This window comes from Balaenoptera ricei, chromosome 19 (assembly GCF_028023285.1).
Source record: "Balaenoptera ricei isolate mBalRic1 chromosome 19, mBalRic1.hap2, whole genome shotgun sequence".
In the NCBI taxonomy this organism is placed as follows: domain Eukaryota; kingdom Metazoa; phylum Chordata; class Mammalia; order Artiodactyla; family Balaenopteridae; genus Balaenoptera; species Balaenoptera ricei.
In genome coordinates, this window is record NC_082657.1 from 11,914,318 (window position 1) to 11,933,911 (window position 19,594).

The window sequence follows — 19,594 nt, forward strand, 5'->3', positions numbered from 1 at the left end:
TGACCCACGGTGTCCCAGTCTGGCTCACCCACCAGAACAGGAGCTGTCCAGAGCCAGCGCCCAGGCTAGAGTCCTCTCAGGATCCCCAGCAGGGGCCAGCCAGCCCAGGGCCGGGCAACCGGGAGGCCGCTCGGAACATGTTCTGCTGTGCAGGCACACGGGGCCTGCCTCACTTACCACCTCACGTTGTCATCGTCAGGGCCCCTGTGTGTCTGCTAGCAGTGTGGTAGGAGATGACTGCTGACCGAAAGACGGCGTGGCTGACTCTGCATTGCCACTTACCTTTGACTCAGTCCATCTGTCTCTCTACGTCCCATTCAGGAATGTTCCCTAAGGCCTCCTCGAGGAATGTTCTCTGCCTGGAATGGTCCCTCTCTGCCATTCTGCTGAACTCCTACTCATCCTTCAAGAGCCAGCTCCAGGCTCCTCTCCTCTGTGAAACCATGGCCCGCCTTCCTCTGAGTTCCCACAGGCCCCTATTTCCCTTGGCTGCAGCCTGTCCATGTCCTGCCCCATAGAATCTTTCTAGACTTCTGAAGCTCTCTGATCTCCCTGGGTTGTCCTCTTAGCCTGGGTCTGACCCACTTAATAGGCCTCCTCAGGACTCTGTCAAACACCCAACACGGGCTCTGGCAAGCCCAGGCGAGCTCCCTAGCGCATGCGCTCAGGGAGGTTCTGGAAGCGCAAGACACTGCCTCAAGGTTCCCGCCACCGCCGGCTCTTGGCATACACTGCGCCCGCGCAGGCTCCCGCGGCCTCAAGGTTAGGCTCCCTTACTTCCGGCATGCACTTGCCATGAAAGACACACCCCCCTCCCCACCCCCGGCTGAAAAGGGTGGAGCGGGCGGGGCCTAAGGCATGGGGCGGGGCTTGTAGGAGGGAGGGCCTAAGGAATAGGGCGGGGCTGAGGCAGGAGGCGGGGGGCTTCCGCAAGGAACTGAAGCGGGGATGGGAGTGGAAGTGGGGGAAGGGCCAGGGCTTGAATCTTGTCCGCTAAAGAGGCTGGGCCCACCATTCGCAACCTGGAGGTTGGTGGGGAGACGCCCCAGGGCCTGTGGGAGAGGCGGACGCTGAAGTTCAGCTCAGGGTAGGTGAGGACAAGCAGCAACCCCCACCCCACAAGCACGGGAAGCCCCAGGTAGAGGAAGGCCCCAGATGTTGACAGGTCGTGAAAAGCAAGCCTATGTCCCATACCAGCCAAGGAGACTCCCCTAGTTGAGGGAAGGAGAAAGCACGTGGAAGCCCCCACCTGCCTTCCCAACCTGACGGCATCCACCAGCAGAGAGCTGTTTGCCACCTCAGTGCTTCTCTACTCCTGAGGCAAGTCACTTCCAAAATCCCTACTTCACACAGCTGGCTAAGTATTAAATAGATCTTATCTAGGTGCCCAGCAGACATTACCTCCCTCCCAGAGAAGGTAAATGGAGACAGTCTGGGATCACACAGCAACTAGATGGGTCAGGTCTTGACTCCTGGACAGGATTCAACTCCTAGACTTGCCACTGGATCCCTGTTTATCAACACAGGTCAGGGGGCCAGGAAAGGTTCCCAGGCGTGGATAGCTGCATCCTTTCCCCCAAGAAAAGCCAGCAGTTGGGAATCCCTGCCCCGCCCCTCCCCAACTCCCAGCCCAGGTCCCCTTCTCGCCCAGGAAGGAAAGCCCCCAGTATTGTGTAAGAAACTTGAGTTCCTACACTCTTAAAACAAGGAGTAGGGAAAGAGCAAGAGGCCACAACCTCAGCTGTAGCCATGGGGCAGCAGGAAGTAGCGTTTGGCCTCAGGAGGAGAAACAACAGAGCTCCCGATTTAAGATAAGTAACTGTCCAGAAGCTGTGAGGGGTGAAGAGCACCTGGAGAGGCTTCTAGGCAGAGAGCACTGGCTGCTGGTCCATTTGGTTTCCAAACCCTTGGGCTCTGTCGGCCTTGGAGATAGACAGCTGGCCCACCTCACCGAACTAGTTAAAAAATACCAGCACTCCCAAGGACATACAGGAGCGAAGCACGTGTGAATGAGGTTGGGAGAGTCTATGACTCCAAGGCAGTATTTCCTCCTTCAACAGATGAGGAAACTGAAGCCAAAAGGAGGGCAAGCCCATGGCAGCAGCCAGCACATGATGGTCCAGCGTCCTGCCCACCCTCCAGCCAGACACCAGGCGAGGAACTCCGGGATTGGTACGGGGCCCAGGCTCTAATCAGCTCCTTCCTCCAGCCCATAAAGAAAGAGTACAGCCTTGATGCCCACCTATGCCCTATCCAGGGCAGTTTTATTGGTGTCACTCGTAAAAGGCCTTTCCCATCAGCCCCAAGCCTTTGCCTTCCCTTTCTGAGAAAGAAGTTGGTTCCTGGTCCTGGCCTCCTGGGAAACAGCACACTTGGTCTGATGCCGCTGCAACACATGTGTGACACTCGGTGCAGATCCATGTGCAAATCTGTGTCCAGCTTCAGGGAGCAGAAGGGGGAGAGCCAGGTCTGTGTGTGGAAGCTGGGCAGAGCCCGGCTGGCTGTAGAGATGTGCAGGCAAGGTGAGCAGGCCCCAGATGCACCCCAGCTCCAGTGCCCACTGGTGTGGCTGAAGCTCAGGGTTTAGGGGCGGTATAATCAGAGATCCTGAGAGAGAAGCCCTTAGGCCAAAGCAGTAAGTGGAACAGGCCAGGGCAGGAGCCCAGGAGAGATTTCAGAGGGGGCAGCGTGCGTGCATGCACACAGCCCAGGGTCAGGAATATGATGTGAAAGGGGCCTTTGGTGTGTGGCTATGCCTCCCTTCCTTTCGGATCTGCAGGCCTGAGCCCCTGGCCTCCTGAAGGGAACGCACCTAATGGGCGGGGGGGGCAGGGCGGGGGGGGGGGTGTTGGAAAGGAAGCTCAGCTGGAAGTGGTTTAGGCCTCAAAGCCCACATCCTGTGGGAGGGTCTATCAAGGGGCCTGGCTGTCACAGTCCTCAGAGCTAGTGGAGTGACAGTCCTCTAGGAGTAGAGATGGTCGACAACCTCCAGGGGAGAAGGTGGCCCAGAGGCTAGGAGGTGGGGTCAGTCCTGCCAGATCCAGGATCAGGAGGCCTCAGGCGAGCGCCTTCCCCCCTCCTCCTCCATCAGAAGCAGGCGGCGCCGGCCAGCCTCGTAATCAGCCTCGTCCACACTGACCAGCAGGCGGACAGCCTCCCGGCCCACGGCTTCACGCAGAGCCTCAGTCAGGAACACGCCCCGCAGGGCCTGCAGCAGGGCACCACTCAGGTAGTCACCCCAGAAGGCGTCCAGATAGGAGAGCTCTGAGAACTTGATGTCACAGACCACAGAGCCCAGGTCCCGTGAGCGCAGCACCGCCGTGGCCTGCCCAAACACGTCCAGCTGCCGTGCCAGGGCCTGGGGCCGCCGGGATGCCACGCCCTGCTCCAAGGCCGGCCCATGCTCGCAGTACTCTGCTCGCACCCTGAGCCGGATGTCTGCGGAGAAGGAGGGACTGGTCAGGGAGGGGCCGACACCCGACACACGGCGCAGGGGGGCCAGGGGGAAGAGGGGGACCGCCACCCTCCCTCGCTCCCTCCAGCCTCCTCCTGCTGCCCCTCACTGTGGGTTGCACTGCACCAGCCCCACATCCTTCCCCCTTCTGGTAACCACACCCAAGTACAGGTGACACCCTCACTCGGCTTCTCTCTTGTGGTCTGACCTGTTACCTCCTGACCTGGTGGCCTTGCTCTTCCCCTCACGTGTCCCACTCCAGCCTCACCACCTCCTCGCTGCTCCCCCCACCAGCAGGCAGGTTCCGCCCGGCCCTGCCTCTCCTCAGCCCGGGGTGTTCTCTCCCCAGCGTCCACAGGACTTACTCCCTCACTTCCTACAGGCCTTTGCTCAGAGGCCACCTCCCCAATGAGCCTACCTCGACCACCCTGTTTACCACCACCACCCGGCCCCAGGATTCTCGGCTCCCCTTTCCTTGCTCCATTTCTTCCCAAGGCACTTATCACCTTCTAACCTACTCTAAGCTCTCCCTTACCGTCAGGCTTATCACCTGTCTCCCCGCAATGTGAGCTCCCTGAAGGAAGGGATTTTTGTCTGTCTTGTTCACTAGTGTAGCCCCGTCACATACAGTAGGTACTCAATACACATTTGTGAAAGAACCAATGCACGAATGAATGGACTTGCTTTTTAAGTAAGCAGCTTTACCCCTCTTGCGTCCTCGAACAGGGAGATTCACGTGGGGTCAGTCATATCCTCAGCCCCCCAACCACCAAGCAAGCACCAGGCCCAGGAGGCTCAAGGCTGGACCTGGGCTGGCTCTACTGCAAGCAGCAGCTCTCTTTCCACAGAGGCTGCCAAGAAGGTGGGCTGTTAAGCCCATAGCTGCTGGGGGCCGTTTTGCCACCAGGAGGGGAAAGAATGAAACCTACACAAGGCCAAGGATAGAGAGGAAAAGACTCCTGAGGTTCATCACGTGTGCCTGGAGCACCTGGATCTTCAGCTATAATCAAGTTCCTTTTTGCTTAAGCCAGTCTGAGTTGTGTTTGTCACTTATAACCCTGCCTACATCCACCCAAATGTGGTGGCAGTTCTGTGCAGGGGATAGGACATGGAACTTCCAAGGCTATCCCTGTAAATGTGACCTCAGGCATATCACCCCCCTGTGGGATTACTGAATTCCCACCTGTGAATCGGGCTACTAACAGAGCTTCCTCTCCACTCACAACAAAGGCTATCCTGAGGATCTGCTATAAGCTGGAAATGACAAGCAGTAGAATCACACGAACTCATTTAATTCACAAACGACCCTGTGAGGCAGGCCCTACTGTCACCCCAACTTACAGAGGAGGAAATGGAAGCAAGGAGAAATGATTTGCCCAAGGTCGCACGGCCAGGGAGTAGCAAGGCATGACAGAGGGCACTGACCCTCCCACGCCCCACAGAGCAGCTTCAGGTCAGTGGAGCTGATTCTAATCCAGGAGCCTTCAGGCGCTAGCTATGTGACCTGGGACAAGTCACCACCTCTCTGAGCCCAGGTTCCTGCCTAAACCAGGGGACAATCCCTACTGGAAAGCCTGTTCAGATGATGGTCCACCGATGGGTGCTAAAAAATGGCAGCCACCAGCAGCTCTGCTGTGCCAAACGCTTTGCCCTTGGAGATTCAGCCTGATCAGCCCTGTGGGGCAGGGGCCACAATGAACCCATTTGACAGATGAGGTAACTGACGCTCTGGGAGGGGAAGTGTCATACCCCTGACTCCTTTCACCTTTCAAAGACTGTGTCACCACAGAGCAGAAAGTAGAAGGCAGGTCCCTGCTTCCCCAGGCGACTTCTCAGCACCACCCACTTCCTCCTCCCACCCCAAACCCCAAATGCTTCCTTTTTCTGCCTTGAGGGGAAGCTCACCCTCTCTGCTTGAGGCCCAGGAAAACCTACCTGGCCTTAGCCCCCAGGACTTCCCACAACACTCAGGCCTGGCTCCCCCCACCCTAAGGATCAGATAAGACCTCTGGGCCCCCACCCTGGGCTCCTCTGAGTGTCTAGCCGTGCCCTCCGTGAGCGTGAGCCAGGAGGCAGGGGGCTGGGAGGGGCAGCACCTGTCCAAGGCCGCACGGGGCTGCTCAGTGGCAGAGGCACAGAGCCTGGTGGCGGAGAACGACAGACCTTGAGGCGAGTCCCGGCTCCGCCACTCTCTAGCTGTGGGGCCTTGGGCATGTGACCTCACCTCTCTGAGCCTCAGTTTCCCCATCTGAAAAACAAACAGACAAACAAGGGGTCCCTGCTGCACGATGGGGTCATGAGGATTAAATTAGGCAACTCATGAAGCATTTGACTCAGGGCCTAGACGGCGAAGGCACCCCAAAACAGGAACTGTGATTTCAACACTCACCTCTCTACCGCCACAGCCCCTGCCTAGGCCTCGCCCTCTCTCACCTGGGCCCCTGAGCCAACCTCCTCCCCTCCCCTCCTTCTTCAATCCCAGCTACATGCTCCCATACCCTGCCCTCCAGTCACAAGGGAAGTGGTCTCAGTACAAGCCTTACTCACAAAATGACCTGTCCACCTCTTCTGCCCAGAATGCCCATCACCCACCAAGGCCCGGCTCACGGGACCTGTGGCCCGCCCAGGTGAATCCCCTCCCAGATGGCCTTTCTCCTCAGCACAGACTGCTACTAGACCTGAGGTGGAAACTGTCTATTCACCCAGAGCCCACCGGGCGTGGTGGGGGTGGAAGGAGGACAGGAGCGGGGGGACCCTCATGTGTCCCATTCATCCTTCCATTCAACAGACATTTACTAAGTGCCAGGGATGGTGGGGAGACACGAGCGCCCCGCCACAAGTGGGACTGGAAGACACGTGAGCCCCAGTCGAGGAGCACTTTGCATAGGCCGGGCCCTACCCCAGTGCTTTCCCTGTCTTAACCCCGGAGTCCTCACAGCACTTCCATTATCCCAAATACAGCTGAGGACATGGCCCAACCTCTGGTCTGGAACACAAGAGGACAGTACACAGAAGGGGAGGACAGGGAAGCCCCACTGGAGAAAAGGAGAGACATGCGTTATCTGAGCCACTGCTCCACCCCGGCCCTGAATCACGGGCATCACGCACAATCTCTCTTTATTCCTCGCCAAAATAACCGTAGGTGACACTTACATAGTACTTACTGCACTACCTTCACACATTTCACATCTATCACATACACCTTCACATCTATTGACCTTTTTGATCATGCCTACAACCTTATGAGGCAGTGCTATTGTCCCCTTTTTGTAGATGAGGAAACTAAGGCACAGAGGATGAGTCACCGGCCCAAGGCCACACAGGCAGGAAATGGCAGAGCTGGAATTCCAACCAAGATGCCTGGCCCCAGAGCCCAAGCTCTTTCACCTACCCCTATCCTGTTTGCTGCCTCTCATACAACCAGACACAGAAGTCCATAATTAAAAGACATTCCAAGGGTCAGGAGAGGAAATTATAGAGAACGATTTAGATCGAAACAATCAGAGAGGACCTCTCCGGGAAATGACATTGGAAGTAAAATGTGACAGAGGACAAGTAAGTCGAGACAGGAAAGCAGTGAAAAGAGAAGAGCGACTTTCCCAGAAGAGATCGGTGTGTGTGAAAGTCCAGAGGCAAAAAATGAACTTGGGGCGTTCACAGGCTGGGGGCCAGCATGGTGGAAAAGGGTACAAGGGGACAACTGGAGGCGCGGGGCTGACCGCGCCCTGGCAGGTTGGGGCGGGGAGTCTGGGGCCTCCTGAGCTGACCACACCTCTCTGCACCTCGGTGGCCTCCTCCATAGAACCACCTCACCCCAGTACCTGTTCTCATGGGGCCACTGTGAGGATTACACGGCTGGATGCAGGTAAAGGGCTGAGGCCAGTGTCTGGCACTCCTCTGAGTGCAGCAGGAAGGAAGTGGCCTCAAGATACCAAGCCAACTCCAGCTGCTCTGCAGAAGCAGCAGGGCGGTCAGAAAAAGAGCCAGGGCAGCACTCAGGGAAGGCTGAAGGTGGCTGAATAGTTTCCTCCGGCCAGGAACACACCAAGCATATGTCAACAGTCCCTCTCCAATGGTAGGGAGATGCTCCCTGCCCCCAGGGCGGAGGGTGGGGCCCCGTCTTCCTCGAGAGGAGAGCTGCTCCCGCTTCCTGCACTCAGGTGGGCCCCAACACTTTTTTTTTAAAAAAAAAATTATTTATTTATTTATTTATTTTTGGCTGCGTTAGGTCCTCGTTGCTGCGCACGGGCTTTCTCTAGTTGCGGAGAGCGGGGGCTACTCTTCGTTGTGGTGCGCGGGCTTCTCACTGCGGTGGCTTCTCTTGTTGCAGAGCACGGGCTCTAGGCACGCGCGGGCTTTGGTAGTTGTGGCACGCGGGCTCAGCAGTTGTGGCTCGTGGGCTCCAGAGCACAGGCTCAGTAGTTGTGGTGCCCAGGCTTAGTTACTCACAGCATGTGGAATCTTCCTGGACCAGGGCTCGAACCCGTGTCCCCTGAATTGGCAGGCGGATTCTTAACCACTGCGCCACCAGGGAAGCCCCCCAACACTCTCTTGTCCCTCTACCCGACACCTCATCAGTCTCTCTTCTGGGACAGAATGGGCCGCAGAGGGAAATGGGAGGGGCTTTCCAGTGGGGGATCAGGAAAGGTATGAGGGACAGGCCCAGGTGAGCAGGTGAGCAGCCTTCCGTGCCAGACCCTGTGCTGGGTGTGGTTGGAGGCCAGGGATGACTCTCACTCAGGTCTCCCCTCCGGGAGTTACTAATAGGAAAGGCTGGGGACACAGAGGACCTGTGCCCAGCAGAGAGAATCAGCCAGTAAGCTCTAAGGGACAGACTCCGCCCTCCAATGCCACACCAATACCAGCACCTCCTCTGGACTAAAGCCGGCCTCCTCTCCTGCTCCAGTCTTTTCCCCAAGGCACAGACAGAGTCACGGTGTCACTGTAAAGTTCTTCAACCTTTCCTGAACTAATGGATGGAGGCAGTGAGCAGCTGCTGACACCAAGGGCAGTAACAGACAAGCAGCGTCTGCCTGCTTCCTAAAGGAAGGGCACAATACCACCTAGGAGGTGAGCTTGAAAAAAAACAGAAGGGGGGCTTCCCTGGTGGCGCAGTGGTTAAGAATCCGCTTGTCAATGCAGCGGACACAGGTTCGATGCCTGGTCCAGGAAGATCCCACATGCCGCGGAGCACCTAAGCCCGTGCACCACAAGTACTGAGCCTGTGCTCTAGAGCCCTCGAGCCACAACTACTGAGCCCACGTGCCACAACTACTGAAGCCCATGCAACAAGAGAAGCCACCGCAATGAGAAGCCCACACGCAGCAACGAAGACCCAATGCAGCCCCCAAAATTAATTAATTAATTAATTAAAATTATTTTTTAAAAAAAAAGAAGGGCATTTCCTGGCGGTCCAGGGGTTAGGATGCTGCACTTTCGTTGCCAAGGGCGGGGGTTCGATCCCTGGTCAGGAAACTAAGATCCTGCAAGCCGCACAGCGTGGCCAAAATAAGAAAACAAAAAAACAAAACCATCAAACCAGAATCTGATCAATCCTCTCCAGGCCCAACTACCAATTTTCAGGAAATACGACAGGGGAACATGTTCTGTCAATCCTACCACAGAATGCAATCTGTAAAATCCAGTCTTTGGGAAACACTACGGGACAACTACTTTCAACAAATACAATGCAAGGGTGGTGGGGGAGAAATAAGAGGTGGTGGGGGAATCCTATAAATTAGAAGAGACTTAAGAGAACCAATATTTATAAGAATTAGAAATTTAAGCACTGAGCAGACACATGAGAGTAAGAAGTTATTGTTATTTTTTTGGTGTGATTTTTTTTTTTTTTTTTAAGAATTCTTATCCTTTTTTTTTGTCTGCGCAGGTTGCAGGATCTTAGTTTCCCAACCAGGAACTGAACCCGGGCCACGGCAGTGAAAGCGCCAAGTCCAAGTCCTAACCACTGGACCGTCAGGGAACTCCCCAATTCTTATCTTCTAGAAACACACAGTGAAAAATCTACCAGTGAAATAAAAGGACACCTGGAACTGACTCCAAAACAACGTGGCTAATGAAACAAGATCAGCCACGACCTGACAACTGCTGAGGCTGGGTGCCGGGGAGCCAGGATTCGTTATGCTAATCTGTCTGCTTCTATTTCTTCTCCACAGGAAACACTGAAGGGAAAAAACGCAAAGCTCAGCCTGTCATTCAAGTCCTCCAACTGCTTTCCATCATTTAAAAAAACGCAAAGCCTGGCCCGTGGCTCCCAGGCTCTGCAGGTTGGGCCCCTGGTCACCTCTCCTGCCCTCACCTCCTGGCAGCCTCCCGCACTCCCTCTGCTCCAGCCCTGCCAGCTTCCTCTCGATCCCAGCACCACCACTGCCGTGTCCCCACACAGGCCTCTGCTCCTGCTGTCCCCTCAATCTGAAACACCCTGCCTCAGCCATCCACACACTCCTACCTCTCTTCCTGTCTTCTGAGAGGCCTTCCTAGACCACCCTACCTTGAAAATCCACCTAGAACTGCATTTTCCATCATTCTCTACTTGTTTCTCCTCACAGCTGACATCTGAAGTTTCTCTTCCTTCCCTTAGCCTTCTCCTCCCACCAGAACACAAGCTCCATGAGGACAGGGGCCTCCAGTCCCTTCTGCTGGATGTAAGCAGGTAGTCAATGCTCTATAAACACACGTGGAACAACCAGATGAGCAAACCCGAGCTCCAGCCCAGCCCTGCCACTCCGCACGGTGGGGGACGGCACCCGTACCCCAAGGGCCGTCTTGAGAACTCAAGGTGAGGTGAAGAGCACGCTCAGCACAGAGCGCAGTGGACGGCCCTGAGAGGGGTGTGCAGACTCAGAGGTCCTGTGTCTGAGCCCAGGATCCCCCATGGCCCCTGCCTCACACTCTTGGGGCCTCAGGAGTTCAGTCTGGTTCTCTCCCTCAGTGGAAGGCAGTTGCCTGGGGGTCGACCCCCATAGCTATCACAGGGGAGGAGGCGGCAAGAATGGCAGACCCGTTCCTCACTCAGGTCTGGAGGGACCTCCTTCCACCCCTGGGACTAGGCCATCGCCATCTTCAAGGCAGAAAACCAGGGCCCTACCGGGGAAAGCCTCCCTCCGGCCCCACCCTGCCTGGTGAGTCAGCAGTCAGACCTGCACAGCCATGCCCCACAGCAAGAGACCGCCACACCCGGGTTCACAACCTCCCCACCCTCAGAGAAGAGACGGAGGCCTCCAGCAGCAAGACCCTGCCGGCCTCAGCCTGGCCTGCTCCCTAGGGAGGCAGTGACTCTCTAGGCCACCCAGCCAGGGGGTGGCTCTGGTAATTAACTCCTGACTCTGGGGAGCGGCACGACCAAACAGCCACCCCCTCAAGTGCGGGCTGTCTGAGGACTCAGGCTGGCTCCACTGGCCTGTTCCTCCTGAAAGCAGCCAGCACAGGTGTCTACAGCCTCATCTAGGGAGCGGCTAGGACCACCAGGGCCCGGAAGACCGCAATGGGCACCGCGAGGAGGCAGGCTCATGCGCTCTGGGGGCTGGAGGCTCTGCAGATGGCAGGAGGAAGCGCCCCGAGGCCAAGGTCTCCTGGGGGATGCAGAGCTGCCGCCACCTGCCCCTCAACCGTCCCTCCTGTAATTCCACCCCCACCCAGCCAGCCTGAGCGGCTCACCAGCTGACACCCTCTGTGACCAGAGCCTTGCCCAACTCAGAGGAGGGGGTACCAGAGGGGCGTGTGGGAGTGTGTGAGAGAGCGTGTGCCCTACCCGTGCCTGTGTCCTCCCCTCAGGACCAGTGAGAATTTCTCAAGGGCAAGGTCTGCATGAGTCTGCATAGCAGAGTCCCCTAACCCACCCAACCCACCTGTCTGTAGGTACAGTCAACCCTATATCCAAAATGTTTATTTCCTTAAGTCCACCTCCTTCTCACCCTCTCCAATGCCACTACCCCAGGCCAGACCTCTGCCTCATCCTTGTTGGACTGTGAAGCCCCTCCACTCATTTCCCTGCTTCCACTTTGCTGGATTTATTTCATGTGCACCTACAGAGCATGTGCTGCATGTCCAGGCCTGTTCTAAGCACTCTGCAAATTGTAACTCATTTATTAACTGATTTTCCAGATGAAATCGGAGTTCCTTTAAAAACTGGTATCAGATCACTTCACTCCCTTGCTAAAAACCCTTGGAAAGCACTTGACTCATAGAATAAAATCTAACTCCCATCTGCTCTGAGGCCTGCCAGGCCCAGCTGCTCAGCCCCTGCCTGGCTCCTCCAACAAAAAATGACAATGAGGGCAGGGGACTGTCAGGAAAGGCTTCCTGGAGGAGGCGGCACACAACACAATCCTTCAACTATGGGCAGGATGTAGACAAGCGAGTAGGCAACAGAAAGGACAGGGATTCCACTGTGCTGTACAGATGCATGGAGCTGCTGACCACCCACTGGGTGTCACACTCCAGATGAGGGCCCACTTCTCCCACCCTTCAGCTCCACTGGCTGCCACAGGCACCGCACATGCACTCCCAAGGCACGCACAGACACCTACCACAGGTCACTTTGCCTTCTGAGGTGGGCCCGGCTGGCTCCTGCTGCTGCTGGGGGGTGGCTGGACCCCCTCTCTGCCGCCGTCTGGCGCCACCACTGGGACGGCCCCGACTCCGCCGCTGCCGTTTAGTTGGGGGAGAACCTGAGGAGAGAAAGATGGTGTAGGTTGAAGACCAGATGATGGGTGGAGCGCCAAGGTGGGTGCCCAAGGAAGCGCTCAAGGCTGGACTCCATGCTGTCAGACCCTGGGTGAGCCCCTCTGCTTCCTGGGCCCTAAGATGGCGAATAAGTACAAGTTAGCATCATCTAGAAGGACAGATGAGCACATCCCACCACCTGGCAGTCCCACTCTCAGGTGTGACCCCAGAGAAACCCTGACTACTCACACCAGGAAACAGGCAGGACAACAGTAGCTGGAGCTTTGTTTATAGTTCCTAACCACATAAACCTGAAAACAATGTAAATGTCTGGCAAAAGGTACACAGAGTAATTTCCACAATAGATTGCTTAATGAAATAAAGCAAGTGAAAAACAAATATCTACAGTTTGCTATGTTTTGTATAAAAAAGGAGGGAAAACAAGAATATATATATTATTTGCTATTTTTGCAAGATGAAACACTGTAAGGCTATGTCAGAAATGAATAAAATTGATTATCTATTGGGAGAGAGAAAGACACCAATGGGAATGATACTTCTAAGAACATCTTTTTTACATACTTTAGTTTTGACTTTGGAATCATGTAACTGTTTTACAACATACTCAAAAAATTAAAAGAGACAAAAGAAACAAACCATAAAATTAAACAGAAACAGAAACAAATGGATCTAGCTACATATAAAATCAGTAACAAGCAGCAGGAAAAAGAAGGATCTTAAGTAACTAGCAAGAACATTCTGACTGTAAACTCTCAGTAGGATATACTCTGAAAACAATTAGAACCACAAAAATATATTATGTTTCATTCAGTAGACACAACAGTGGTACTGACATTATAAATTTGAAGCTATTTCTTTATTGTTGTAAAATAAAGCAAAATAAGTCCATGTCTTAATGTTACCAAGAACCAAGATTTTCAGTGTAAGACAAAAAAGCCCTCGTAGGACTACTGAGCCCGTGTGCCACAACTACTGAAGCCCGCGCACCCTAGAGACGGGCTCCGCAACAAAGAGAAGCCACCACAATGAGAAGCCCGCGTACCACAACGAAGAACAGCCCCCGCTCGCCGCAACTAGAGAAAGCCCACACACAGCAACGAAGACCCAACGCAGCCAAATATAAATTAATTTAAAAAAAAAAAAAAGTCCTTGTAGGGAATTCCCTGGTGGTCCAGTGGTTACGACCCCACAATTTCACTGCTGAGGGCGCAGGTTCAATCCCTGGTCAGGGAACTAACGTCCCCGCAAGCAGCGCAGCCAAAAAAAAAAAAATCCTTATAATGTTATGTTTGAATTGAAAATGCTAATATGAACTTTTATGAAAAGCAGTTTCTAGTTCTGTTCACTGTAAGCGCCTAAAAACAATGCGCATACTCAGCACCCAGATCTTGGTCTCCAAATACCGCTGCCTCTAAGAGAAACCAGGCTTCTGGAAACAGCTGATTCCAGGGCTGGGGAAGGGAATATACAAGTGAATCCAGGACATCTTGCAGTCCATCTTGCAGTCCTACAAAGCAGGAAGCACCCAAAGAATGATGGAGACACATCAAAAGGACACAGGACCTAGCCCATTTGAACACCAGGAAGAATAACTAATTGATTATAACAATAAATAAATAAGAATACATGAGTCTATGGTGACACCCCTCACTAAGTAAAAAGAGAGAGGGAGGGATGGAGGAAAAGAGAAAAGTAAAACTCCTCTTGAGAAAATGCCAGCTAATAGACATAGGAAAGAATTAGAAAAACACCATTTCATGAACACCAATGTAATAACTGGTTCAGGCAGAGATCACCAGTGGCTGCTAAACCCACTGGGGATGCTGTTGGGGAACACGACATGCCAAAGGGTCATCCCACAGATTATTTACTAACCACGAGGGGAAAAAAATATCTCTATACGAAGGACAAATACAGCAGACACCACCTTAACCAAGTGATCAAACTTGCTCACTCACAACAGGAAAACCAGGCCTCCTGATGTGCTCTAATGTGAAGACCACGGCATCAACCAAGGAGAATTCCAGCCAAAAACACGTAGCCTGAATCTAACCAACTCTCCAAACCCGATTCCCAAACTACAGGGGACAGATGGATAAGTTAAATGATACCATCAGGAAATTATTAGGCATATCCGGAAACAATCAGGACATTGTACAAAACAAGTGGCCTAGTCAATGTCATGGGGGAAAAAAGAAAAAGGTACGGGGTGGGGGTGGGGGGGTTCCACAGTAAGAGATTAAGGAGACTAATAACTGAATGTACAGCAACACAACTGTGAGTGGGTCCTGAAAGTGCAGACAATATTGAGAAGATCTGAAAATGGACCATTAGGATATCAGAGAATTAGTACTTATGTCCTTTCTTAGGTATGACAGTAGTCTTGAAGTGGTATCAGACAATCTTCTGATTCTCAGGAGATGCCTGCCAATTTACGGGTAAAGTGTCCTGATGCCTATAATTTACTTTCAAAGAGTTTAACAAAAAAAAACAGAATTAGGGACTTCCCTGGTGGTCCAGTGGTTGAGAATCCACCTTCCAATGCAGGGGACACAGGTCCGATCCCTGGTCGGGGAACTAAAATCTCACATGCCACGGGGCAATTGAGCCCGCAAGTGCCACAGCTAGAGAGAAGCCTGCACACTGCAACGAAAAATCCCAAGTGCCGAAACTAAGACCCGATGCAGCCAAAAACAAACGAATAAATATTTAAAAAAAAAAAAGAATTACATATACACGCACATAAAGCAAAACTGGCAAAATGTTAAAATTATTGAGTCTAGGTGGAAGATACAAACACATTCACTGTACTAATCTTTCAACTTCTCGGTATATTTGAAATACGTTTGAATGATTAAAAACTAGGGGGAGGGGAGGAGAGTGGATAAATTAATTGCCATGGCAATTAAACAAAACCAGTTAGAAACCTAACATGAATAAATCTCAGAAACATGTCCAACAAAGACAGCCATGTGAAGAATGACACCCATGATGTGGGGCCATTTAAATGACATATAAAACCACAAGAAACAATTCCATAAGTTGTTTCTGGACACGTGCTTTTGCAACAACATACACACACACACACACACACACACAAACACAAAGCAAAAATGAGACAGAATCACCCCACGGGCTCCTTCCTTGATGGGTCAGGATGGGGTAGGTTCATCACGGTTCAGAAGGAAGAGAGAGAGACTGCTGGCACGCCCACAGGGCTGGGCTCACCTGTCTCCCACTGACCCTGCTCAGCATTTGAAGAACTCCTTGACTGCTGACTGCGACGGCAGCCGCCCTCCGTCCTCTTTGAAGAAGAGCTGGACGTGCCATAGCTGGAGCGTTCTGGAGACACTGGGGAGAGACGAATGGAAAGAAGTATTCAAAGCCTGCGACTTCTCCCAGGCCCAGCCTCCAATTCCCACCCCCTTACCCCCACCCCAGAAGAAAGCCTGCCCCACAGGGTGCCTGAGTTCCCCAGAACTCAAAGCCCAGATACCCACTCCCTCTCAAACACCTGCAGCCCAGTAATTGCTCGGTGCCTCCCGGGGTAAAAGACTCATCACCTTCTGGGGCCACCCAATCCATGTCTACAGCAGCTCCAATTGTCAGTTATCCTGTACGCTGAGTTATGGTCAGGATTCCTGTAATGCTGCCTGCCCCCATCCGTCAACTGCCCCCGGCTCTCCCTGAGGCCCCGAAGAGTAAGCAGGCCTCTGCAGGGTCCCCAAATCTTCTCTTCCAGAGCCTGACCTCCAGACATATTTTTCCAAAAATGCTGTCAGTTCTGCACAAGGGATGCCTTTCTCCTGGTTACCCAAATCCCATGGGCTTACCCTGGGCAGGGAAGCTCACAAAACCCCTCCCTAAACTAGCCACAGCACCTCTAGTAATCCCGCCAAGGGCTCAAAAGCTCAAAGCCTATGCACACAAGGAGCTCTTCACCTTCTCAGGACTGCTGTCCTATAGGAGCACTTCCCTTACAAGGATTAAGGGCATCAACTCTGGAGACAAACCAGCAAGGTTTAAATCCTAGCTCCCACTTTCTAGCTGTGTTATCTGCAAGCTCCTATGTGACATGGCTTCTCACCTACCTCTCTGCCCTTACTTTGACCTCTGCTCCTGCCACACTGACCTCTGATAATGCCAAACTCAGTCCTACCTCAGGACTTAAAAGCTTGTCTTTCCCTCTGCCTGGAATTTCCTACTCTGAGATCTATGCACCAGAGTGGTAGTGCAGCCTCAGTTCAAACGCCACCTTCTCAGAAAGGTCTTGACTGGTTATGGAATCTTAAGGCGGCCTCCTTTCACTCTGAAGCATTCCACTCCCCACCCTCTCTCTCTGCTCCATGACTCTGTTTCAATCCTTCCATAACTACATCTAAAAGTAAATCGTTCAAATAAAATCATCTTCATATACAGAATTAGAAAAAGTAAATCGTTCATCTGTCTTAGAGTCTTGATACTCCCCCCAAATGTTTGTTCCTCATGTAACACTTTGTCAGTCCCGTCAAGCTGTAACTCCTGTTCCCTATTCCCCGGGCACACAGGATTCAGCTGTTATATGTGGGCAATCTGCCTAACTTCTCCAACCTACTGCTTTCTCTGTACAGTGGGGACGGTGAAAGGACTTCCTCTTAGGATTACCGGGAGGATATAGGGTGATAGTACATATGAAGAAGGGCTTACTGCTGTGCCTGGCAAGAAGTAAGCCCTCTGTAAACAGACGCCACAAACATGACTATTGATGTAGCCAAATTCCACAAGCTCACCCCTCCCAATGCCATGCCTCCTCCCTCTTGTGTTTCTCATTGATACCCTGGGAGGAGGAAAGAGTGTGATAGGACACATACTGAGATGGCACTCTCCATATCAGACACCGTGGAGGCCCAGCGAAAGCAAGGCCCTCTCCCCACCGGAAGTCTGTCACCCTCCCATTCCACCATACCTGGCCAGCGCCTCTTGCGCGCCAGGTGTGGCAGCAAATCGTGACGGGACAGCACGCGCAGGAGTTGCCCCAGCAGCCGCAGGTTGCTCTCGTCGCACTGCCCGCGGCGCTCCAGCTCCAGCAGCAGCTCCAGGCCGCTGCGGGCGCGGGCCAGGCCGCCGGCGGCGCCGGGGACCTCGTCCAGCAGGAAGGCTAGCAGCTCCAACTCGCACTCGGTCAGTTGCCCGCCCACCACCTCGAACATACGGTGAAGCGACAGCATCCCGTAGTAGTCCAGGCACTCATCCTCCTCCCAGCTCGGGGCCGGGGTCGACCCGGACAGCGCCATACCCGGGGGAAGGGGGCGGAATAAGCTCAGAACGAGGGCCTAGAACACACACAGCGGGGAGGGGGCAGTGGTCAGCGACGCGGGGACCCGGACCTCACCCCCGCCAGTGCGTCTCCCCCTCCGCGTGCCGCCGGGCAGGGCCACCCTCACGTCTCAGCCGTTTTAGCCTCCCCCTTCTCCCTCAAGAGAATGGTATCGCCCGAGGTCCCCTAGTAACACGTCCAGACGCCAGACCCCGCTCGTCCTCCGACCAGTCGGGCAGGCCCAGCCCGAATGCCCCTCCCCAGGTGGTATGTTCCGAACAAATCTCCCACCCGACTAAGTGACTCAGTCCGAACAAGCCTGGGGGCCCAACGCGGGGCACCCCACCAAGTACCCTTTGACTATGGGTATGTTCCAGACATGTTCCCTGGCTGCATCCAGAGATACTGTCCGATCAGCCCCACAGCTCCACCTAAGTGGTACAGTCCTAAAGTGACCCTCTGCCCCCTACAATGGGACCGACCAAAGCAGCCCTTTGCTCCACACAGGTGGCGCTGTGCGAATCCGACCCCCTCGCCCTGTAAGGGTGGTACCGCCCTCTCCCCAGCACCCAGGTGGTCCGGTCTACCCGCCACCAGTAGCTTGTAGGCCTCTCCACATCCTCACCGAATTCCGGCGCCTCACGACTCCTAGGCGACGGCCGCAGCCACTTGTTTTGGATCTTTCTGGCACCTTCTCTATTATTACGCCTGCGTCACCTCGCTCCTCCTCCTTCCCCCAACTCGCGCAGGTGCGACCGCCACGCCCCTTAGGCGCAAGCGCAGAGAGGCTTCCAAGCCCCTCCCTCCGGGCCCGCCCCCAACCGTAACGTCCGGCCGCCCTGTACTGCGCCTGCGCAGAGCGAGAGTGGTTCTGCGTCTGGGCTGGATCTGGTACCATTTTGCCGGATCGCTTCTGCCGGTGACATAAGCTACAGGGTCCTTGTTGCCCTCACGACCTGTTGAAACTACTCATGTCACGGACTACAGCCCCCTCCTAATCACGACCTAAACGCCCACATTACCACTGCTCCCAGCTGCCCATGGCAAAGGACCACAATCACGACCGTCCTAGCTCCGAGTAGCACCCAGGTCCCTTATGATCCGGACTTGGACTCCCCTCTGTTAGACTGCCCCTTACTTCTTTTGGCGACCTACATCCCATCTGTGCCATCTCATGATCTCGACTGCAATCCCTCCTCATCCAACAGAAATTCCCCCATCTATAAGTTCCTTCCCCGATCAAGACCAAGACTCCCTCATCTCATCTTAGAAATCAATACCTCCTTCCTGATTACAATAGGTCCCTCCATCTCCACTGTGCACCTCCTGATGGCGTCCATCATGACTCCCCCATTACAGTCAGACTCCCCCCTCAAGGAACTCTAATGCCCCCCCCATAACCCCTTCCAATCTCTGCCCTCCAAGGTCACGGGGACTCCCAATAGCCCTTCTTTAACCTGCACCTGCCAGTTTCACTCTGGCAAGAGCAGGTCTCTATCAGGAGATTTGGCATCGAGACTGCATGTCTGAGCACCGCCACCCTGCCCCCCACTTAGGTGACTCAAGGTCAGGGCCCGCTCGTGCCTTGAGACAAGGCCCCTCCCCGGACCTGTTCCCACCCCCGGAATTATCACCCTTTGGGAGGCGGAAGTCCTGGGTCCCGCCTGGCACTGGTTCAGCACTAGCTCTGCTTGGGCTGAGGCAGTGACCTCCGAAGAGTCCCTTCCCCTCTCCCTGATGGCAGTTGTCACCTATTGAAACCCAATCCTGGGCCGGACACACAGTAGGAGCCCAATAAGTGAATATCATTAAATCAACCAAAGAGGGTGAGGGAAGGGAAGGCAATTTTACAAACAGGGAAGGACTATCTATGTCCATGTTAGATGGGTTAAAGTGAGCATCCACGGTGTATCAGGCCTTGTGCTGACTGCTTTTACCTGTTTGATTTCATCCAATCCCCTCAACAGCCTTTGAGGTGGATGTGATTCAAGCCCATTTTACGTAGGAGTAAAAGTGAGGCCGAGAGAGGGGAAGTACCCCAACTGTGTTTGACTCCAAAGCTGTGCTCTCAGAGATGCTCTGGGTCTTTAGCTATGAAATGACAGTTCTGTCAAGGTCTCCCGCCACGCAGTCCACTCCAT

The 19,594-nt window shown here is 54.0% G+C and overlaps 1 protein-coding gene across 1 annotated transcript; it reads right to left on the reverse strand.

Annotated features, from left to right (window-relative positions):
* Window positions 1-2,231: 2,231 nt before the first annotated feature.
* On the reverse strand, window positions 2,232-18,209 carry DEDD2 (death effector domain containing 2). The gene is made up of 5 exons (XM_059904851.1): window positions 18,079-18,209; window positions 17,103-17,469; window positions 15,386-15,508; window positions 12,001-12,141; window positions 2,232-3,438 (listed from the first exon to the last, which is right to left on the reverse strand). The coding sequence occupies exons 2-5, from the start codon at window positions 17,428-17,430 to the stop codon at window positions 3,047-3,049; spliced, it is 984 nt and encodes a 327-aa protein (XP_059760834.1). The 5' UTR covers window positions 17,431-17,469; window positions 18,079-18,209; the 3' UTR covers window positions 2,232-3,046.
* Between the last annotated feature and the right edge of the window lie 1,385 nt (window positions 18,210-19,594).

Coding starts and splice junctions, on each gene's coding strand:
- DEDD2 (XM_059904851.1), bottom strand. CDS start 17,430: ATGGCGCTGTCCGGGTCGACCCCGGCCCCGAGCTGGGAGGAGGATGAG. Junction 15,509..17,102: donor GCGCAAGAGGCGCTGGCCAG/GTATGGTGGAAT, acceptor GTCTCTCCCCAG/TGTCTCCAGAACGCTCCAGC. Junction 3,439..12,000: donor AGAAGGCAAAGTGACCTGTG/GTAGGTGTCTGT, acceptor CCTTCTCCGCAG/ACATCCGGCTCAGGGTGCGA.